Below are 21,965 nucleotides of genomic sequence, written 5' to 3' on the forward strand. Positions count from 1 at the left end.
AGCTAGTTAGTTGGATGACACATAAAACCTCTTGGAGCTGGATCTAAAACATAGATAATTATGTGTTTGGTTTTCTTTTATTCCTGTTTATCTGCAGCATCTCTTTTATTATTCTCTGGGCTGCAGAAAGGAATTATTCTTGATTTTTATTTCAATGTTTGTCTCTGGAACAAAAATTATTTCCAGGGTGCTGGCTGGCAAATTGAATTCCCACAGCATGTTAATCCTTAAAACTGCACCACACAAAAGCTCTCTCACAGACTTTAGCACCTTCATACAAGACCAAAGGAAAACCAGCATGTGTCTGAACCTAAAGAGCTTCCCCAAATATTTAACAACGCAGCTATTTGCTGGACCTATCCATTTTCCAGAGAGCTCAGATTACATGCAGCATCTGACTCCCAAGGCTTGAAGCACAGGAAAAGGAGCCAGAAGGATACTGACAGAATATTAATCTTCTCCCACAATTGTAATTTAAGTATTCCTGTTTTAAGATCAAGGGCGGCAATCCCCACTGCTGGAAACTCTCAGAATATCAGTTTGTCATCTGTAAAATGGGCTCCTCTAGCCTTGTTTGGGCAGGGCAGGGGAAGTGAAGGTCTCCCACTCCACTTACATGTAGTGCCTAGTACAGTGGGGCTCTGGGTTCAGCTGGACCCCCTAAATGCTTCCACCGCATGAGTACAAACAATAGCAAGTTCATCTCTGTTGAACGTTTTCCCCTGAATAACTGCTTCAGCTATCTGCACCAGTTTGCATCTATGTTCCACGTGCCCGCAGAAATGTTTTGACCTATTATTTGGAAGACCACTGGACAAATATATCATTCATCAGCACAACCACCCAATTACAATACAGCTGCGGCGATCTCTCTGCCAGCTGGTGCTTTGTGTAAATGGCCCATTCCAGAAGAATAGGTTTCCTGTTTTTTTGTGGGTTCCCTCACTACCTGTTTAATCATCAAACCATACAAATTATGGACTGAGATGAACCCTGGCGCCTGGCTCTTGCAGTCATAGGCTATGGTGCTAGTAAAACGATAAACTTCACCGAGGTAGACCACATAACTGCACTCCTCCTCTCTCCTTCTAGACACACTGCTTGTCTTGCGCCTTAGTTCTGTTGTGATCTTACTTAAACCTGTCAAACAACAACCAAAGTAAAGAGCAGAAAGTTACCAGGTGCTCTTCCTCTGAACTATTAGGCAACAAAACCCATCAAAACTACCTCCGTTTTACAAAAGAGGAATTTGTCAGTGCAAAGTACCTGGGCAGCAACTAAACCCTGTCACTGTTCTTATGGGAAAAAGCTACTTGCTATTCTTGGTAAAGGGAAGGTCTTTCAAATCAAGATAATGTTTTACTTGTTTTTCAGAAATGAACTTAATGGGGGTGGGGAGGGAAGCAAGGAAGCAAAAATAAATTCTCCTTTGCAATGAGTTAAATTACTCAGAGTTTCCCAAAATGAGAGGCTTGGTCAGAAGCATTGGAAAGTTTAAGAAATACTCCTTTAAAAACAACTCCCACAGAGCAAAGCTCCCTCTCCATGACCAAAAGGCATGTGAACAAGCCAGGTTACTCTGTTTAGGCTTTTTTTTTGTTTGTTTCAAACATAATTTAATTGATGGGGTGGGTTGGGGAGCCAGGTTGCATCGTTACCATGCCTTACATTTTTTTTTCCAGAGTTGCACCTCCGACCCCGATTTTCCTGTCGCTGCAGGAGCGAAGAAGGCACATGACACCAGCAGATTAGTACCACAGCCATCCTGGCTGGGGGCGAGGTAGGAGAAGAAATTCCATCATCATTTCTGCCCATGCTTTCTCTGATCATCCTTGCCTGCCAAAGCAGGAGGGAAAATAACAGCCACGAGGAGATACTGTCTCTGCACGCTTTAAGCTCTTTGTTACCCCCAGGAGTTGCAAAGAAAGCAAGACTGGCTAGGCATTGTGTTAATGATACTGTCAAGAGGCCAAAATAAAGTGCCACACCACAGCCCAGCCTTCTGCTATCAGCACTACTGTCCCACGCTCATTTAGGCAATCAGGGTAACAGGCTGGAGAATATGCCAGTGGTCTGGAAAAGGAGATCTCAACACTTGGCTCTTACTGATAAGAGCCTGGATCCGCTCAGAATATGATTCTGCCAGATGCTGATCGCTATACAAAGCACACCAATACTGTAATTTTGCCACACAACTATTTTGCAACTATCACACACACCTACAACAAAGCCAGCTTGGTGGGAGGGACTTCCTTATATTTTCACATGTGGTTGCTGTCAGCACACCAAAATCTTGATAAGCTACACAGCCAACCTGGCTGACTCCACTGAAATCCTCCTGAAGACAAGTCCTGAGCTGAAAAGCTACTGCTTGTGTTGCCCACCGCAAGACAAGAGAGGACAACCATACTCGGTATCTAGCCAAAACTTGTTTCCAGCTGCATCAAAGATCCATACAGATTCCATCCAAAGGTCAGCAGCCAGAGTTTTCAATGAGGAATGTCCTGCTTTTGACAGACAATGTTGTCACTGTGATCCAATTTCCCTGCTCAGGGCAATCTGTCCATTGTTCCCACTGAAAATGAGAAAGGGCTTGAGAGCTCTGAAATGGAACCTGCCTTTAAATCCAAAGGATTCCAAAGCATAAACACAGCCTGATGCATAACAGATTGATGCTACTTACAGTAAGCGACTCTAAAAGATGCTCTTTCTCCCTAGTTTCTCAGAAAAAGAAAGAAAACAACCAAACAAAAAACCAAAGTGTCCCAGGAACCCAGAGCATATGATTAGGCTCTAGTCATTCTGTAACGTATTACACTTCATAGTACAAAACCAAAACCATCCAACCTCTGTACTGTTTAACTGTGAATTTACTGGCTATCTACTTTTTGAAGCCAATCACACATCGATAAAGCTGTGCTGTGTAACAAGTTACTTTGTTCACTTCATTCACGATATAAACAAGTTGAAATCGCATACATGTTCTCGTTCACGGTTTCTGTAAGAAAAAGACTTTACCCATTAGGGGCTCTTACAATGAAGTAATGGGGAAAGCTAAAAAGTATTCTCAGGCAGATGAGGAAGACAGGGAACTGTAGAACTTACCTTCCACTGCAAAGAATGGAACCACTGATCCCTCAGGTAACTGTTTGCAGCCTGCAACAAACAAAAGTTACAAACAGAATAATTAGTTTCTACCAGTGTTTCAGATCACCCAGCCAAAACTAAGCAAATCGCCCATGTGTGCCCTAAAACCAGTAAGGCTGCCCTCACTGTATTCTTCTGAACTTCATGACCTGGGCTAACCTCAACCTCAAACTCTTTGCTCAAAGCTTAGCTCAAAGCAACAACTTTATATTATAACAAGTTTATTTTCACAGAAAGCAGTGACATGAAGACCTTGTTGCAAATGTAAAATACTGAACCAAAACCTTAACCTCCTATGAACCGGTGTCCAGCCCAAAGACTGTGAAAAATCCTCCCGGATTTCCATCAGGTTTTGGTCAGATATTTCATGTCTGTGGGACATTTGCCTCTGCTATTAATCATCGGGAGCCAAGTAAGAAGACAGGCTGACATTTTACTAGGAGGGGTGGGTTTTTTCCATACTCCAGTTGCCCTTCTTGTCCCGTTCCTCAGCTGGCCCCAAAGTGATTCGAATAACGCCTCAGCTCTTTCAGCGATATTAAAACAGAGTGAAAAGCGTAACACACGCAGACGTGCAGATACACGCACAGACTGTCTGCAGCAACGGCACAAATGTTGCAATAATCACTCCCAGCGATCACCCGTTTTTGTCCGTATTAAGCAGAGCTGCCAGAAATTCTCAGTGTGAAGCCAGGTTCGTAGCCAATGAAGGAATAGTTCAACACTCCCAAAGGTCAAAAGGCTCAGTATCAAAAAATATAAAAGCATCTACAGTGACGTAAATATGCATGCCTTAACAAGGTGACATAAGTTTGAAATATTTGAATGGGTAGAGATGCCCTTTGGCTTTTCCAACTCTCTCTCCTCACTGCCAACGGGCAATTTTTACTTACAAGTCAAAACGTTTTACACAATCAGTGAAAATTACAGGATAGCCTATAAATCCACATTAAAAAAAAAGGTGAGGTTCTTCACCAGCTAAAACCCACATACTTCTTGCAAATTAAAGCATCATTAAACAAATTTCACTCCCCAAAACCTTTTCAGGTAAGTATTCAAAATCCACACCACAGAATGAAATTCACTTCCTGACTCTGGTGCAGTTCACTGATAATGGCAAGAATACCAGAAGTAAAAATGTTGCGTGGTTACCACAACCGTGGCCAATCTCAAGGTCAGATATTGATGTCTCGGTGATAGAAATTTGGACCGATTTCTCTGAATTAAATGGGAGTAATGCTCTTCTATGTACGTATAACTTATTATTTATTTATATATTAATGAAAATCAATTGCTCCTGCAGTAGATCTCTAGGCAATAAAGAGGAATAAATCTATCACAAATAATCCTGGCTGATTACAGAGTTTATCAAAAACAAATTTTCCACTTCACGAAGAATTCCGACATACCAGAGTAATAATTTGCTACAAATGGCAACCAAAAGCATAATTTCCTATTCTTTTTTCTTATTTTTTCTTTGCATGCAATGAAAACATGTTAAAACATTCAGAGCGCAGATCTTCAGGACATTTTGGTTTGCCATTATTTAATAATTTTCTTTCTGTTATCTACACAGTATTTTATGTTTCTGTGTGCATTATAACATACAATAAAATAGACCTTTTACCTATATGTTACAGGATTGAATTTCAATTCAATACACTTCACACTATATTTTAATATAATAAAACATCAAAAATAAATTTCCACAAAAATCCTGAAGAACATTAACATAATTTAAAAGGTATGAAGGACATATGCTTAGATATTTCTTATCTTTGTCCAGACAAAATGCTTTAAAAACCCACCAGATTTATTTCTTTGAAAGATTCAATTTCAAATTGAACCATTTTTCTTTTCTTTTTTTTTTTTTAAAGGAGAAAACTGTTTCATAGAGGGAAACAAAAAAAACTTCATTTCAAATGCTGCCATCAAAGCCCTTTAGAGAATAAGTAAAACGGAAAGTTTTTGTAGGCTTGAGCACGTACACTAAGCAACAGCACCAATAATCTTACAAGTTACACATCCATTACTTCCTTAAAAACAACCATATGCAGATTGAGTATACAGGAGCTACACAAACTAAGATACTGTTATTTGAATTGATAAAATCCAAAATATTCCAGGGAGATTAAGTACTTCTCTCGAACAGGCAAAACGCCAACCTGATTCAGTCCCTAGTCTGACCGTTACATGACTTGAACCAAAATCACACTGAGGTCTAAAGTAAGAGCAAATACTAAAGCCCTGATTGGAACTGTTGAGAACTGTTAATTATTCTCCTACTTTGGGGATGTCAGCAGCCACAGATTGTAAGACCACTACAAATAGTTAGAAAATACTAGGTGTAGATAGACTGTGCAACCGACTGGAGCCTTACATAAACTGGATGACAGAAACTACTCATGAAGACAATAGCATCAGGCAGAGGTAGAGACACAACTGGACTGCAAATACTGGAGGAGAAAAGAAACAAAGAGTGTTATAAAAGGCAAAACAAAAATTGGCAGAGGAAAGACTTGTTTAACTTGACAGCAGCCATACACAAAAAGCATTTAACAAGTAAAATTTGCAAAGCGACCAGGCTCCAAGTGTGGGATCAAGCACTGTCCACCCGTGGCGTTAGTTATCATAGAGGAGAAGTGACCAAGAAAACTGGCATCTGAATCTAGGTTAGTAGTTTGAACCACCTTATAACGAGAAACCCTCAGAGCTCGTGCTGTCTTTCAAGACCACTTTCAAGGAAAACAAAGACAGCAAAGTGAACATAAAAGTGGAAAAAACAAACCTTTAGGGAATCCTCACACTTCTATTAATGATCAGGACTCAATGGTAGGAGGAACTTGGAAAGTCAACAGTCATTTCACCAGCACTCTTTCCACAGTGTTCAACACAGATAGACCGAATGCATTTCACCCAGCCACTCTTATCTGGATGGAGCTGTCTGACACCAGCATTCCCCACTTCTCCCAGGCAGCAGAGACTAATCCTTCCAGCACAGCCTTCCGCCTGCCTGACTCTAGCAAGCTGCAAAACCACACCGAAGCGGAGGAAACGTCGGATCTTTTGCAGAGGACAACAAAGAGCTCGCTCTTGCACAGCATCCCCTGTTCCTCCCTCCTCTTACAAGTCTGTAAGTCAAACTTACACTGAGAAAGGAACTACAGGGAATCTTTCTCTCACCAAACAACCTGGGAGCTTCACAGCATGCCGGGATGACATGGCCGACGGCCACCTCTGCACACACTGATTTAGTCAAGCGTACAGGTTATTGTGCATAACATTTCTGAAGTTTGGAGCAACAAGCACCGAAGCGTAAGGCAGCGGAGGGAACTACCATTCATTGACAGGGGCTGCGCACACACACATACATTTTTATCTGATGTGCATTCCTGGAGCCCAGCACTTCTGCACTGATGTCACCACTTCCCAGGAAGTGACACCTACATTTTTTCACTCCCGCTGAGGGCATAACCTACTATATTTACTCAGCTCTAGGGTACAATAAAGAGGAGAAATCGAGACACAAAAGACTTTAAAACAGGCTTTCCTTAGGCATTCTGACCGCACAGGGAAAGTTTTTCTTACCTTCAGCCTTGCCCACGTGGTGGGTCCGGTTCTACACCACTAATCTTACAGCTATATTTCCAACTTAAAAAAAAGATTAAACCTGGAAATGTTTTGCTGGACTATTTTGTCAAATAGTCAATGAGATAGGAATTAAGCACAATGGAGATTTTATAACCTATCCATGTAAAATAATAGTTTGGCCCCCCTGTGTGTTTGGTATGTTTAAGCTCCAATTCTGCTCAGAATTTTGTTCTCAAGTGCAGTGGCTTTAGCAGGGTTGTGGGTGGCACATGGTCCAACTGATTGGAGCTTCTTGCATAATCAAGGCCTCCCACTGTCTTTGCACAGCCTCACCGTAGTAGAAAAGTACTTTAGAAAACAGTAAATGTGGCAGTAAGACTCTTAGAGGGTGCAAGATTTAAACTTCTTGTAGATTATTTATTATTCCAATGAGGAGGAAGAATATCTACTTTCAGAATGCCTACTGTAGACAGTTTTGGTTTGTTTTTAAGATGAGTTGATCCTGCAACTGTATTCTGAAGGATTTTATATTCTAGTTTTTGGGGTGTAAATGTTCAGTCAGAGAGGAAAAGCCAGTAATTTCCACCCAGGCGAGGAGGAGACAAAATAGGAACCTGCATGCTGCAGAGAATCAACACCTGAAACTCTGCAAGAAACCGACCACTCCGGAAATGATGGTGAAGACCTTTAGCTAAGATAAATACCCACGGCTCCACTGATAGCAATACATCTACAGGAAAACAGCAGAAAACTTCTCATTTCCACCACACTGCACATGCCATGCTACCAAGTTCCTCTAACAGTAAGTTAGCCCTACGGCATCCCTTTTTACTAGCATGTGTGTTACTCAGAAGAATACAAGAACAGGCTCGTCCTCATAGCAAAAATTTCCCAGATTTTTCCTTACAACAGCATCCTTCACACATACCCTCCCTAAGGGGTTTTGCCACCTGAAAAGATGTGACAATAGGTGGGATTTGATGCTCCAGATTCTGTTTTTAACTCTTCCTAGTTTTATTCTGTGTTTCTCTTTCTCTCCCTCGCTTGCTCTCTGGTCAGGAGGATGGGGTTTTCTCATGCATTTCTCCAGCTGATACTCATTGCTGTGACATGTAAAATATTGCCGGCTTCTCTGCATCAATTTATTATTAGCCACAGAACAGCAGAGCAGCTCAGGGTTGCAGGATGCCGAACCCCCACCGTATGCACACTGTGCAAAACCTTTATATTGCTGATGCACATCCCAGCGCTGCACCTCCACGACATGGGCAGGCCTGCAAGTGAAATCTGCCGCTCTTCTGCCTTAACTCCAGGTACAGAGTTGCTGGTGATTGCTAGAAATGCTGTTTTCCTCCAGAAAATGTTCCCTGTCTCTGCTGGATTCTGGTCCTTGCATGACGTCTCCACACTGGCAACATCAGCTGGACTCAGAACAAAAGCCAGGTTCTCTGAGGAGACTAAAATAAAACATTCCCAAAAAATCTAGTGGAACGGTTTAGTATGGGGACTCCCCAGGAAAAACAGTGTGCTCAAGCACTGTGCTGAATGGGTGACTGTTGCGCTTGTCAAGGCTTTTTCTGTTTGTTTTTCCTTCTGACTACACTTGATTGCCAAGAAACGAATAAAAACAACACTAGTGGTAGGGATGGAAGCGACAGCTTTAAGGCATTTAGGACCCATTCGAAAGAAAGGACACCACAGGCAAGCAGGCAGTCCTGTCATGACTGAAATACCAAAGCCTTTTTCCCGGGACTCTTTTCTACATTTGGTGCTAAGCAGCTTGTGAATCTATACTGTAAGGTTTTTTTCAATCTCCTTCAGAAGGTTATTCCAGTTATTTCATTATCAACAGCAGCATCCTTTTCATAATCATCCGCACAATACCATAATCGCACTTTGTGCTTTATGAACAGAAAGCAGAAGAGCAGAAGCTTAGCCCAGCACAAGGAGGCCCAGCTATTACTGATGCTAAAGAGCTCACACTTCTTCAAAGGCTAAATTTAGCTCCTATTTCCTGGCCTAAAGAGCTTGTGGCCTATGAGCCTGCTTCGGCAGCACCTCCTTTCACACCTGCTATTCCAACTGTAGGAAAGAAAAAAAACTGCCAGAGTTGATTGCTGCTCATCAGAAGAACCAGGGACCACATCATTTGGCAGGAGGAAAGCAGACACCAGCCCTCAGCACGTCTAGCAAACTGACTGCCCGTGACTCCGACACGGGACGACCAGAATCCCCGAAGGCTGGGCCGTGAAACACGCCTGTGCTCAGACAGTCATCCTTATACAACAAACATGGAGTGGGAAGCACACACACAAAGATGACCTTTTGATGCGATCCCAGCCCAGGCTGTTTTCTGCCAGAGAACCAAATCCTCCTCTGAAACCCAGGTAGACACGTCCTGTTACCATGATCCGATTTCCTAAGTGGAGCTGCATCACCTCCGGCGCCGCTTGTCAGATTTCGTGTGTTAAAATAGGTTGGGATGGGTCAGTATTGCTATGGGAGGACATCAGGATGATGTAAGGAAAGGTAATGGCACTCTTCCTTCTCTGACTCATTACTGTGCAGTAATAGGCCAGAAATAGACCTTGGTGACAGCAGAGGGGGGGGATGAGAACTTGAACACGGACTCGGACTCTCTTGTGGCATTTATCATGCCTAACACAGACAAATACATGAAGGATGCTCTAACACCACATGCTGACATCCTCCCACAAGGATTGCTGGAAATTAATTTACATCTGAGGGAAATTCCAGTTGTCCAAAATTTGCTTGAGATCAGTGAAGCAGAAGTTGGACTTTTAAATGTTTCTGCAAAGTGAAAAATCAGGAAAGTCTGTGATTCAGAACTACTAAAATGCTTCATTTCATGTCAAACCATGTCGATAGCATCCCGTAATATTAAAGACTTCACAATACAGCATGTGCAAAAACATGAATCAAATTATAAAATTGAAATTTAAATAAATTGGGGGGTAGTCAAAACAGTTCACATAAACATTTATATATATATATATATATATAAAAATATATATAAAATCTCATTTAGATCAAGTCTTTAAAAAAAAAAAAACCAAACAAACAACCAACAGCTTTCACTCAAGTGCGTTTCAGAAGAAACAGGACTGGGAACATGTTTTGGACTAGTTTTACTTGTTCCACTATCATACACTTCCTGATACCAGAGCTGGACATTACATCAGAGCGGAACGCTGCTCAGACTGGCAGGGCAGAACGGTCTTCTAAAAGATCGGAAGTCCCAATTTCCCATAAATGTACTGAAGGGTGTCAGAAATCTGGAAATAACTGAAGTATGCAAGGGCTAATTTCTCAGCATCTCTGCTTCCCAGCACCTGAGTGAACATGCCTTTTGGATACTCAGACTCTTTGTCACGTATACCAGAGAATTTCTGCTGAACTCGACTACTAGATAAATCTAATAGTTTTGCGTCTTGATTTCTTAAGTATACTAATCATAACTTCTAGTCCTGTTTTGGATTTGGAAATATGCTTTACAACTGTATAAGGGAAATCTATTTTTATACGTTCCCTGATCTGGCCACATTTGATGAATCAAGATACTACCAGGGACCAAGTCATACTACAAACATTTTTAAAGTTTTCATTTTCTATTATGTTGAAATTCCCATAGAATTATAATGTAATCTGATCCTGTCTGCTCAGCCAGTCAGCAACGAACACAAAAGAAGCCCAGCTCACTTCACTTTTTTATCAGTTCCTAGAAGGTTACATAAAGGCACTGATCTTTTAAAAGAAAATACCAAAGCGTCCACGCTAAGATGTTACTTTCTCACAAATGTAATTATTTGTGTCTTTGGTTTGTTGGGGTTTTTTTTAAAGAAACAAATGGCAGGCTGCTCCAGATTAAAGTCTGCATGCCCTACTAATTTCCTTCAAACAGCAGGGAGCTGTGGGTTCAAACTTTATCTTGTTTCCTATTGAGCAGGCCCATAAAGGCAGCTACAATAAACTATAGAATAAAGACTTAGAAATGGATTTTGGAAAGGCAGTATATGCAACTATTCTAGCTGTTGAAACAGATATAAACATAAATGCTAGCGCCACTAAGGAAATTTGTGGAAAAAACAGAGTCAATATTATCACAAGAAAAAAAAAAATCAAAATCATCCAACTTGACAAATTAGTTTCTTTCTAATTAATTCAATTAACGGATTAGGCAAGGCAGATTTTGTCAATGACGAGGACTCTAATCTAGCTGTTGGGAAACCATGGCTCGTTTTCCTGCCTTCCCCAATGTCACGCACAGTAGAGGCTTTTCAAACCACAGAATCAGGACTTGGGTGGACTTGCAGGAGCCTGTCTGAAATTCAGACTCTGTACACTCCCCAGTAACGCCTAAAATCGGTAAGTCATTTTGAGCCACAGAAATTTGCTAGGCATCGAGCGGAGGCATGTACGTATGCTCCGTGTGCAAATGGGACACATACCTGTGCTTCAAAGACATGTGAAAAGACATGCAGATGCCACATATGCACCAGGAGAGTCTGCAAAGTTAAATGTTCTCAGGCCATCCCAAACTTTCTCAGCTGCACCATTTTCAGATCAAAATGGAGGAATGGCTGCAGCTCCCTTTGACAGGGCTGCAAAGCCCCAGGATTACAGCAGTGGAGTAAATGAAAGGGAGCTCCACAAATATATTCCACAAAGGATGTGGCCATGAATGTTTCCCTGTACACCTCTAACCATTTCAGAGTGAAAGTGTATTTGCTATGTTGAAAATCATCAAAACCTCATGATATTTTTGTGACATTCCAAAACCATCCCAAACCCCAAACACAGGAACCACGTGGAGAGCTGAAGTCAGGTACTGTGTTCTCTGAGCTGCTGGTAAACAGCTCGGCATACGGACAGGCCTGTCAGCCTGTCTGAAATGCAGGCAAAGGAGAGCTGGACCTGGCTGGACCTAATATTAGCACGACCTAGTGTTAGTTACATTGGTTTCCCAACTCAAGAGTCAACCTTGCTGTTCCATGTCTCTACAGAACGGAAAACACGGACTAGCTTGGCACCTAGCCTTGGGTTACTGAATGATATCGCTTGCGTTATTTTTCTCATGGTCTGCAGGTAGAGCCATTTCAGAAGAGTTTTGATTAAACCCTCCCTGGATGCAGATGGTGCCACATACTTTGTGGCCCTACAGGAGCTTCATCAAACAGTTCACACCACCAACAAATAATGAAATTCCTTCTGGAGGGAATGTCCTGTGAGAAGTGACTAAGGACTTTGGGTTTGTCCAGTTTGGAGAAAAGGAGGCTCAGGGGCGACCTCATGGCTTTCTATAGCTTCCTGAGGAGGCGAAGGGGAGAGGGAGGTGCTGAGCTCTTCTCCCTGGTATCCAGTAACAGGATGCGTGGGAATGGCTCAAAGCTGCACCAGGGGAGGTTTAGAGTGGACATCAGGAAGCATTTCTTTACCAAGAGGGTGGTAAAACACTGGAACAGGCTTCCTAGAGAGGTGGTCAATGCCCCAACCCTGCCAGTGTTTAACAGGTGTTTGGCCAATGCCCTTAACATGCTTTAACATTTTGTCAGCCCTGAATTGGTCAGGCAGTTGGACCAGATGATCACTGTAGGCCTCTTCCAACTGAAATAGTCTAGTCTATTCCAAATGCTGGACTGTGCACCATGGATCAAGTGCACTGTGTACCATGAGTCTCATGGACAAACGATCCAGCAAATAATGGTTCTCACACTCCTTAGTGTATCAGTCAGTACGTTCCCATCTGTTTACCTACTGGACTACATTTTGTGCAAAAGTGGTACAGTTAAAATCAGTGTGTGTGTACGCATCCAAATACACAAGCTCTTATTATGATCAATCCTTTGAAGTTGTTCATACTCTTTCCAGAAAAAATATCCTTTTTAATTTTTTGTGAGTTGTCCACAGTTTAAACCGATCTTTTCTTCACATCTTCTGCAGAAGTCTCTCACCCAGTCTGTTTACAGTCCTACCTACCAGAAACACATATACTCAATAGTCATGGCTGTATATTCAGCTGCAAAAGTAAATTCCCAAAGGGCAACAGGTAACAAATTGTCTTTGAAACAATATTGACAACTATGGTAAGAGTTAAGCTGGAGTCAATTCAGTCTTTTTCAAGTCATGATTGTTCAAAGTTGTTGGGGGCCAGGCAGCTGGGTTGCTTTTCTTTTCCTATTCTAAAGTAATTCCAAAGCTTTGTACTGTGGAGTGCTTTTCTGTCACTAAAACTCACAATGACCTAAGGAGTCCTACAAAGCCTCACAAGTGGATGAGGAAATCTGGAATAACGAAAAGAAAGTGTATTCTGTTTGAAAACAACACTTGGAGAACTAGCATATGTAGATATCCATACAAATACACTGAAATCCCCCAGTGAAGAAGATAGAATATGTTTATAAAAAGGTACCTGTCAGTTCCAGTGCAAGTTGTAGGTTTCCTATATGAATTGAAGGATGAAATTTATAACTTGTTATGTACAAGAATAGGACTACGTGTAAAAATACAATTGTTCCAGGTCCACATCAACATGCCTTTCCACAGGGCACTATTTTGATGCACAAAATCATCAAGAAGAACCACTGTGGCCCAAAATTTCCATTCTGACCATCAAATAATATGAAGAGTTTCAGAGCTATCACCCTGAGCAAATTTTCTGGTGGTTAGATAATTTAACAGCACTGAGTTCTCTGCTTTTTCTGAGTCCCTCTAATTAAGATTTCATGCACAACAAACAGAAGTTAAAGAAGATTCATAGTAAGAGAGAAAAAAAACGGTAATTCTGTTTACTGTACCTGCAGTAAGACAGTACCCCCCGGGATCGTGAGCTGTAAACAGTACTTAGGGGCATTCTCCCAGGAGAGCAGTTGAACATCTTCAATAGCACTGTAGGAAATGGAGTTTTCCATGTACCCAATTGGCTGAAAGAAAACAAAGGAGAGGGGGAACAAATGTTTACTTAGTCATCAGAAGTTTCACAGTTTCAAAGTAAGAACAGCACTACCAAAATTACTCTTGGTGTTGAAAACATCTGCAAAATTATCTAATTGGAAAGCAAAATTCCTACACAGGCCATTCAACAGAGAGATCTTCCACCAACTCGTTCAAGTGTTAAGACCACTCACATAAAAACAAAACCAGGCCAGATCTAGGTGCCTGAAATACAAAAATGTCAAACTCCATTTGTTCTGGACCCAAAATCAATGGAACCTAACATCAAGTTGAGCTGAGCTGGGCGGGGGGGAGTGTGTCTGGCCATGCAGGTGCTACCAATGTATGAAGCAGCATCTCAGTCACACAGACAGAACTGTAGTGTACTATAATAAGGTAGTTTTATTCCACACATTCCTGTTCTTCTCCCTGGCTGCACGGTTGATCAAGCACATCATCAAAATCTAGACTGCTACATTTGACAGTGGTTCTTGGGGCTCCAAAGATTCAGGCCTCAGCTTTTAGACTCAAGCAAAAGCAGAGCAATCAATATACTCATCTCAGCTTATATGGAACTACTGGGTTCCTGTACAGACTGCTGATGCCCAGTTTAAAGTGAAAGTAACAAACATAAATAAGTAACCATGCTTTGCAATTACATCTACAACATAAATTGACAGTAGCAAGGAAACAAACAAACATGAAACTCCTTACTAGTATCCCCACAATTCTTTGGCATTACAGAAGTATAATTATCTCTGAGATAAGCTGAAATACATGTGTATATACACAAGCACAAGTAAAATTACGTCCTCCACACAAATACATTGACATATAGCCGTGTATCTATTGAGTATGCGTACATACACCGTACTTTATGCGATTTCATGTTGTTTAAGTAATTTGAGTATTTAACAGAGGTCCTCAAAGACATCATTTATTTCGCCTTGCTACAGTGTAAGCAAACCGATCAGTGTTGCTATGGCAGAGAAACTATTTTGATTCAGATATGATTAATCCCACCACGTGGATAAACTCTTGGGTTGGCCATGTCTTGCAAGAGAATAGAGCTCATCACATTTATGAATTATCTTCTCACTATTACTGGTTTACATATAACTCAGACTTCTCAAACTTACTCCCACTGTGCCCAATACATAAGTTATTTTTAACTGACAGTATTGAAATAAAGAAGGCAAGGGAGAAACCACATCTGTTTCAGGGTCAAACAGGGCCAACTCCTAAAATCACAGCACAGGATTCCTGGGGGCGAGTGTGAAATAACCAAATTGCATTTGGAACATCTCTACTCCTAATTGCTACCACTTTCTTCCATAAGTAGGTAGTGCATCTGGAAATCGTACTTTGAAGTTATACACTTCATACATGTTCATAAGGCCATAAACATCATCCGACAAAATGCAATGATGGCCCTGTCATCTACCTTTGCTGCTACAAAAACTCCATCGCCTTTTCAGCAAGCAAAGCCCAGCAAGCCAGAGAACTGAACTTTAGTATCTTTTTCAGTAACATTTGTTGCGGCAGTGCTCCTTTTACACCAGGCCTCGCTGATAACAATTTTCGCTGTCTCTTTAACGAAAACCTTGTTATGCAGGAAGTATGATAAACTTCTGCTTATTCATTTACCCACAATATTGTTCTACACTAGTGACTGGAATCCCAGTGGCTTAACGCTGATACTGTACGTCATGCGTTGCCTACTGGAGAGTAATTATCTCGTTCTCACAGGAAGCCAAAGGCCCAAGATCCTTCAGTAATCAGCATTACAACACTCAGGGAAAAATATGAAAACAGCCAGCAGAAAATCTAGTATGCTCAGGAGGCAAAGTTATCAAAAACATGCTCTGAAAGACTGGAGAAGGGAGAAATCCAGAGCCAGCCGACACAAATATAAAATGAAATGAATCAAAGCAATTTAAATTCAGAAGGTGCTGACTGCCCTTAATACCCTCTATTAACTTCAAAGAGGATTTGAAGAATTCTCACAGAATCTGTTCCCAAGGGAAGCCTATTCTATACCTTAAACCGTCCATTTAAACAGCATTAAAGACAACTGATCCATCCAGCTCAGTCATAGCTCTGTAGCCAGACACAAGTGATTTCGTGCCAGGCATAAACCTCTTCTCATAGGATAGTCCTTCTTGTTAAGGAGAACAGAGGAACACAGAGTTCTGCAGTTTGCAAAGGATGGAAAGACTACTTAAACCATAACACGAAATAAAACACATGGTTAATCTCTCCAGATGAAAACGTTATGTCAAGGGGGTAGTTTATACAGTACTCATAGGATCCCACTTCCATACCTCCTACCTAGCCATACCACACACAAAGCTGTACTAAAATTGTTTGCTATCTTACTCAAAAAATGAATAGCCCAAATCTACTTTAATTCCTATAAGCAACATCATATGCATTGTTTCTGTCTTCATTAAAAACACCACATTGGAGGAAGTGAACCAGCTACAGGAAGTTTCACCTCTGTTTTGCAATCAAAAGTCTAAAGCAAAGTGATTTATCACTGCATAGAGCTCCTTGAAATTCTCCTTCTAGATGCTGTCAAGCACTAAAGACCATTCTCCCACATCAGGGCTGTGCAGAAATGTTCTGAAGCAACAGTGAAATAGAGCTGTCCTCGGACCAGAGGCTTGCCGGACCTCACCAGGCTCCGGTGCTCCTCACAGAGCGACCTCAGCACTGAAGAGCTGAAGGTCAGCCCTGCACAAAGGCGTCCCCTCCCTAAGCCCTGCGCACACACAGATGTGAGGACGGAGCAGTGCTCCCCGGTGGTGTTTTCTCAAGACCAAGCACAGTTCAGCCGTTTATGAGGAAACGGCCCGAGGTAAAACCACAGCCTGAGTCACTGGTTCCTCTTAAAAAAAATGGTTATTTTGACATTCAGGTATGCGAACTTCGATCACGGTGAATCACTGTGGTCGATAAATAAGCAGTGCAAGTGTTGCACGTTCTCATGCTCCAGCTGGTCTTGCTTGCACACACCCCCAGAAGCTGCATCCTCACTCCCAGGTCGCTCCATGGGAAATTCTAATTAGAACAACACACAAGACCAGAAATGTGGATTCAGAGATCTGAAAATACCTAAACTGAGACCAACCCTCAGTGGGTCACCACGGAGCATCTGGCATCAACATCAGTCTTAAGCAGCATTCCCACCTCCATCCACCCACTTTGCTTCTGCCCATACCTATATTTGCCTGGCTGTGGCATCAGGCAGATCAGGGAACCCATCCAGCTTTTGCTAGATTACTTTTTAGCTCCTTCAGCTTCACTTCTAAGATGAAACAGAAACTAGTATGTTAACGTAACTTAGAGGGCAGCAATTCATGGGGAAGGGAGTGAGCAGTGGGAACCTGAATATTTCAGTCTAATTATTGGTATGAGACAGTCTAAAGCCACAGTATCTTTGAGCAGTAATAAATAAAGTTTGGTTGAAAATGCCTTTATTTAAGAAAAGAATAATTCTTATTTTTATAGCTGTCATTTCTGAAAGGAGATTCATATTTATCGGCAAAGTCTGCAATCTATCAAACAATGCAAGATAATACACTTTTCTCATTTACTCGACAAAATTAATCCTGACTTACAAAACTGGCCAGAGAATCTACATATGTCAGCTTACAGATTTACAGTTACAGTTTTAACTTCTGGTTGTTTGCTGTTGAACATGTTCTGGAAAACTGTAAGAGACTCATAAATGAAAATGAAATTTGTTATAACAAACAAAAACCCTAAGTCAAGGAAACATTTTTCTCATCACATTACCCTTTAGCCTCCTAAAGAAACATGCAACTTCTCCGCTGGGAAATCAGGTATGTTTCAACCTCAGTGAGAACTTCGTCTTTTTTAGTTCCATAAAGATTTATAAATCATACAGCTTTGAAACAACTTTCTACCAGAATAGCCACACACCAAAACCTACTATAAATCAAATCTTGGGGGAATCCAGTGCTCCCAAAACTGGAAGAACATGTAGGCTCATGTGTAAGGCTAGTTTTCTTTTAGTGTTTCTGGGAAAAATCGGCAGCAGCAGACTATTCAATAATGCAAAAATCTGTCCACTTGTTTCCATGGGAAATACTAAAAGGGAAAGAATAGACATGACGTCCATTGCTAATATGAGGCCTGTATACACTTACTCATATAACAATGTATTAAATCTTCAGCTGCATGTTTTCCAAAGAAAGCATCTAGAAAAGATGAATTCTACAAATAGAGTTGGTTATTTGCATTAAAACTTATTTAGACTGACAACTCCCACCAACACAACAACAATGGAGAATGATTTTCCCAATTAAATACTCCAGATGGTGGGGGTAACGGGGGTATTCCAGACCCTTGCTCTTCCCCTGCCAGGTGCTTATTTCTCTCTTGGCTGCTCTTAAGAACGAGCCATGCTGCTGTAGCTCAGGATGACGAGCATACTATATTACATACAAGTTTCCCATACACAAATAAGATTCAGTCCTGCTGAATAACCTGTAGGAAGAATTGATTGCTCTCACAACTTGGATGAGGGTGGAGACTATTCAGTTGGCACGCTGAAGGGTAATGGACTCTGAAACTGCTGAAAACAATGGATGATTTGAAATAAATCTCTGTTAGGAGACATCCATGGCTCCAGAAAACGCCCCTGCAAATGTAGCTATTTCAGATAAGAGCAATTAACATCTTTGTTCATTAACCATATAACCTATCAGAAGACATTTATCAAGTTAAGTAATTAGTAGGACTATGCCATAATATGCAGCACAGTATAATTTGTCTCACTCTTGATATGGAAGAATTTACTGCCATGCTCACTTGGCATAATGACTTGAAAGAGTTTAAAGTCAACGTTAATCTGACGGAGATTAACGTGACAGGAAAACAGACAGACTAACAGCAGGCGGGGGGGGGGGGGGGGGGGCAGCACCCAACTCTGCCCCAAAGTTGCACAAAGGAATTTCTGTGCTTCCTTGGAAAAACGTTCTCATCTAACCCACCACACTTCCCAGAGCCCTGGCCTGCCCATCATCACCCATTCCCTTCCCACTCCTCCCAGCAAGTAGGAGGGTTCATGCGCTGGACCATAACAAGAGACCTCACTTGCTCTGTGCATCGGGAGTAGGACTACGATGGCTGAAAAGGGTGCTTAACCCAGGGACCTGTGGGGAAGGGACCTCTCAGTGTGACATATCTCAACTATTTCTGCTTGACGCTTTGTTCCCAAGTGTCTCCAAGGCTGGAAGCGATGCTTGGTGGGGTTTTCTGTTTGGTTTTGGAGCATTTTGATACATGGAAACAAACTTGGACACAGAGGCCCAAATGTTCAGCGAGGACCCTACCTATCCATGTCAGCTGAAGCCCAGAGTGTACTAGTGCATAATTAATAACAGGAAAAAGAGGAGGGGTTTTCCTACCACATTTACTTTTGTGTGGGTGACTGTGTGTATAAACACGTGTGTGTGTGCGTATGTGTATAAATGTACACACACACACCTGTCTGTATAGCTACACAGAGATAAAAGACAGTAGAAGTATATCCCATATTTCTCTAAACAAAAATACAGCAGCAACCATCATACGCTCAGTGCAAAGTAGCCCAGCTTCAGTAAGTGACACTATTTAATTAAGAAAGGCCAGATCCTCAGCTGAGCTGATCATCCAACAGGCTGCAGTGGAACTTCACTGGTTTATACCAGCTGGGAATCTAAGTCAGAAATTCAACAAAAATTCAACCAAATCTAGCTTTGCAGCAAAAATGTGCACAAATCTCTTTTTCTCCTCTAAATATTTAAGACAACTGGGATTGGAAGCTGTTGCATTAACTAACCCTACAAAATGGATAAAAATGTAATAGCTGCCAGTAAGAAACATTACCCCAGACCACACAGAAAAATAACCTTCCAATCTGCAGTGGTACTACAGAAAACGGACAGGCCTAAACTGTTCACCAAAGAGCTGACAAGAAAAAACTGGTCTCAACATTCAGATACATGAGCTACAAAACACGCGTAATCAGTGCAGCAAACACCAGCAGAGGAAAGAACTTCAAACTCATTCAGATCTGAAATAAGTTTCAAGCACAAAACAGAAGTTCATCATCAAGACGAAGGGAAAATAAGTCCCGTTGTGACACATGTACCATGACAGGAGAGTCAAATAGCAGGAAAAATTTATTATGTTAGCTGAAATGCATATAGATTTTTTTTCTTTAAATGAGGAGATCTTTCTCTCTTATTGTCACACCCAGCTGAAGGAGCACTTATGAGTGTTCAGTTTATTTTACCAACAGAACTATTTTAAATTCTTGGAGTAAAATAAGATACGTATCTTGAAGACTTTCTGAAGATGCCCATCATGAAGAAGACCCCATCTAAGTAGCCCATAAGAAATCAACCCTTTCTCTCTGGCTAGCTTAGCATGACAAAGGGAACTCCACTGGAACTTCCAGTCGTGCTGAACACTTCATTGGTTGCAGTACTGGTGTCCAAAAAGCTCTCTCTGAGGTCAAGCCTATATAAGAAACCTCGTCTCCCGCTTTCAAACTGCTGCTAACAGGGATGAGAAGATGCTGCAAGGTGCACCTGTCCCACTGCAGAGCTGGAGGCTGACCACAGCCTGCCACAGAGACGGTGGCTGAACCCACCAGATGCCGGTCCAGGGGCAGGGGGCTGCTCTCAGGCCAGTGACGGGGAGCAGGAAGGGGAGGGAGCTGTGTTTGACACAACCTGCCAGACGCAGCAAGACTTTCACAGCCACCGGCCCGACACGCCTGCTTGGAGCAGCAGTTTTCCAAGGATGTGTGCAACGGCCTTCAACCCCTCCCAATGAATGTAGGGAACTTGAAACAAGCATTACTATCCCCCACTCATCAACCCAAAAGAAGGAAATCTCAGGTAAGGTTGCAGCTACATCATGCTCTTGATCATGCCTTCAATGACATGAGGCCTGGGACATGTGGGAAAAGAGCTCAGACTTCCTGCTCCAACCAAGTGAATCAGCTCCAAACGCATCCTCCTCCTCCAAAACTGCATAATCGATTCGTAAGCAGGACCATTCCTTAGCTGGGTTCATGCTCTCCAAACCTTTGCATTTATCGCTGCACTCCATGACATCTCTCCCAGGGAGGAAACAGCCGATAACCCTGACAAGACACGTAGGTTGTTTATTCACCTTCCCTGAAATTACTTCAGGCAGGAAGGGACACCACAAGCCACAACACTGTAGGTAGACACCTTCTCACAGAAGCAGCAATAAGTAACAAGAGTAGCATGGATTTACTGTAGAAGACTACACGCACGTAATTCTGTAAAACAACTGTTGGAGGAATATTGGAAAATCCCTAACTTTTGCCCAGAACACGAAACATCTAGTGACTGCTGAACAGATCTTTGCTAAGTCACCATAGCAACGATGATGTGACAGAAAACAAAACGGCATCCACAAACCGTTCTTGAGTCAAGGCTGCTCTCTATTTTCAATTCTCTTTCAATAAATCAGCTGTGTCACACGCCATGAAATGTATCAAACGCTGATAAACCAGAGAGAGGAGAAAGGACTGGGTGCATGGATTTTAGACCAAGCCAGACACGTGTGCTAAACTAAAATGCCATCCTTTAATGACTACTCTAACCAGGGGCAGCCCTGAGAGCTGGAAATGAAAGCTCATCAGCTGATTTCAAATACAAAGTTGGCACCTGGAAAAAAACCAGTCTGTTAAATAACTGGAAACGTGACTAAACGGACATGTACTACAAACAGGAGATCTCCTTTCAGTTGTATTTTTCAGAACTGGTTTAGGTAATGGCAATAGCATGTTTCTATTGCATATCGTTCTTGCATTTACAGTGGTTTTTACTTCTGGTTTACAGATCTCCAAAGGCCTGTGGTTCATTACCTCTAGGAGGTCAACAAAAGGTGAAGAAGGAAGCCGCATTTGTTATCAGTAGGGTCACATCCGCTGTGCAAGGATCTGCACCTCCCATGGAAAATTTTGGGGTTTTGCAAAGTGAAAAGGCTGAAGGCAGCTGCACGGAAGCAACACATTCACTTCCATCATCTGTGCAGGGGAAGTCTAACGTGACAGGTGATCCAGTACAAAATACTGATCTGGTAAGCAGCTGAGCTACCCAGGATCCCATGTCCCATTAGAAATGTAGAATTTGACTCATGGACTCCACAATCCCAACACTTCTCACCACCTTCTTAACGCATATCCCAGCTCATTTCTTACTACATTTTCTTTACAAGATCTA

The 21,965-nt window shown here is 41.9% G+C and overlaps 1 protein-coding gene across 1 annotated transcript in view; it reads right to left on the reverse strand.

Annotated features, from left to right (window-relative positions):
- The window catches only part of CMIP (c-Maf inducing protein), a 137,382-nt gene that overhangs the window by 51,090 nt on the left and 64,327 nt on the right, over positions 1–21,965 (reverse strand). Inside the window, exons 2-3 of the mRNA XM_075433571.1 lie at positions 13,554–13,679; positions 3,106–3,156 (exon numbers count right to left, since the gene is read on the reverse strand). Of these exons, the coding sequence (XP_075289686.1) occupies positions 3,106–3,156; positions 13,554–13,679 (177 nt within the window). The remainder of the gene's footprint in view (positions 1–3,105; positions 3,157–13,553; positions 13,680–21,965) is intronic.

The sequence above is a fragment of the Opisthocomus hoazin genome, chromosome 12, assembly GCF_030867145.1.
Source record: "Opisthocomus hoazin isolate bOpiHoa1 chromosome 12, bOpiHoa1.hap1, whole genome shotgun sequence".
In the NCBI taxonomy this organism is placed as follows: Eukaryota; Metazoa; Chordata; class Aves; order Opisthocomiformes; family Opisthocomidae; genus Opisthocomus; species Opisthocomus hoazin.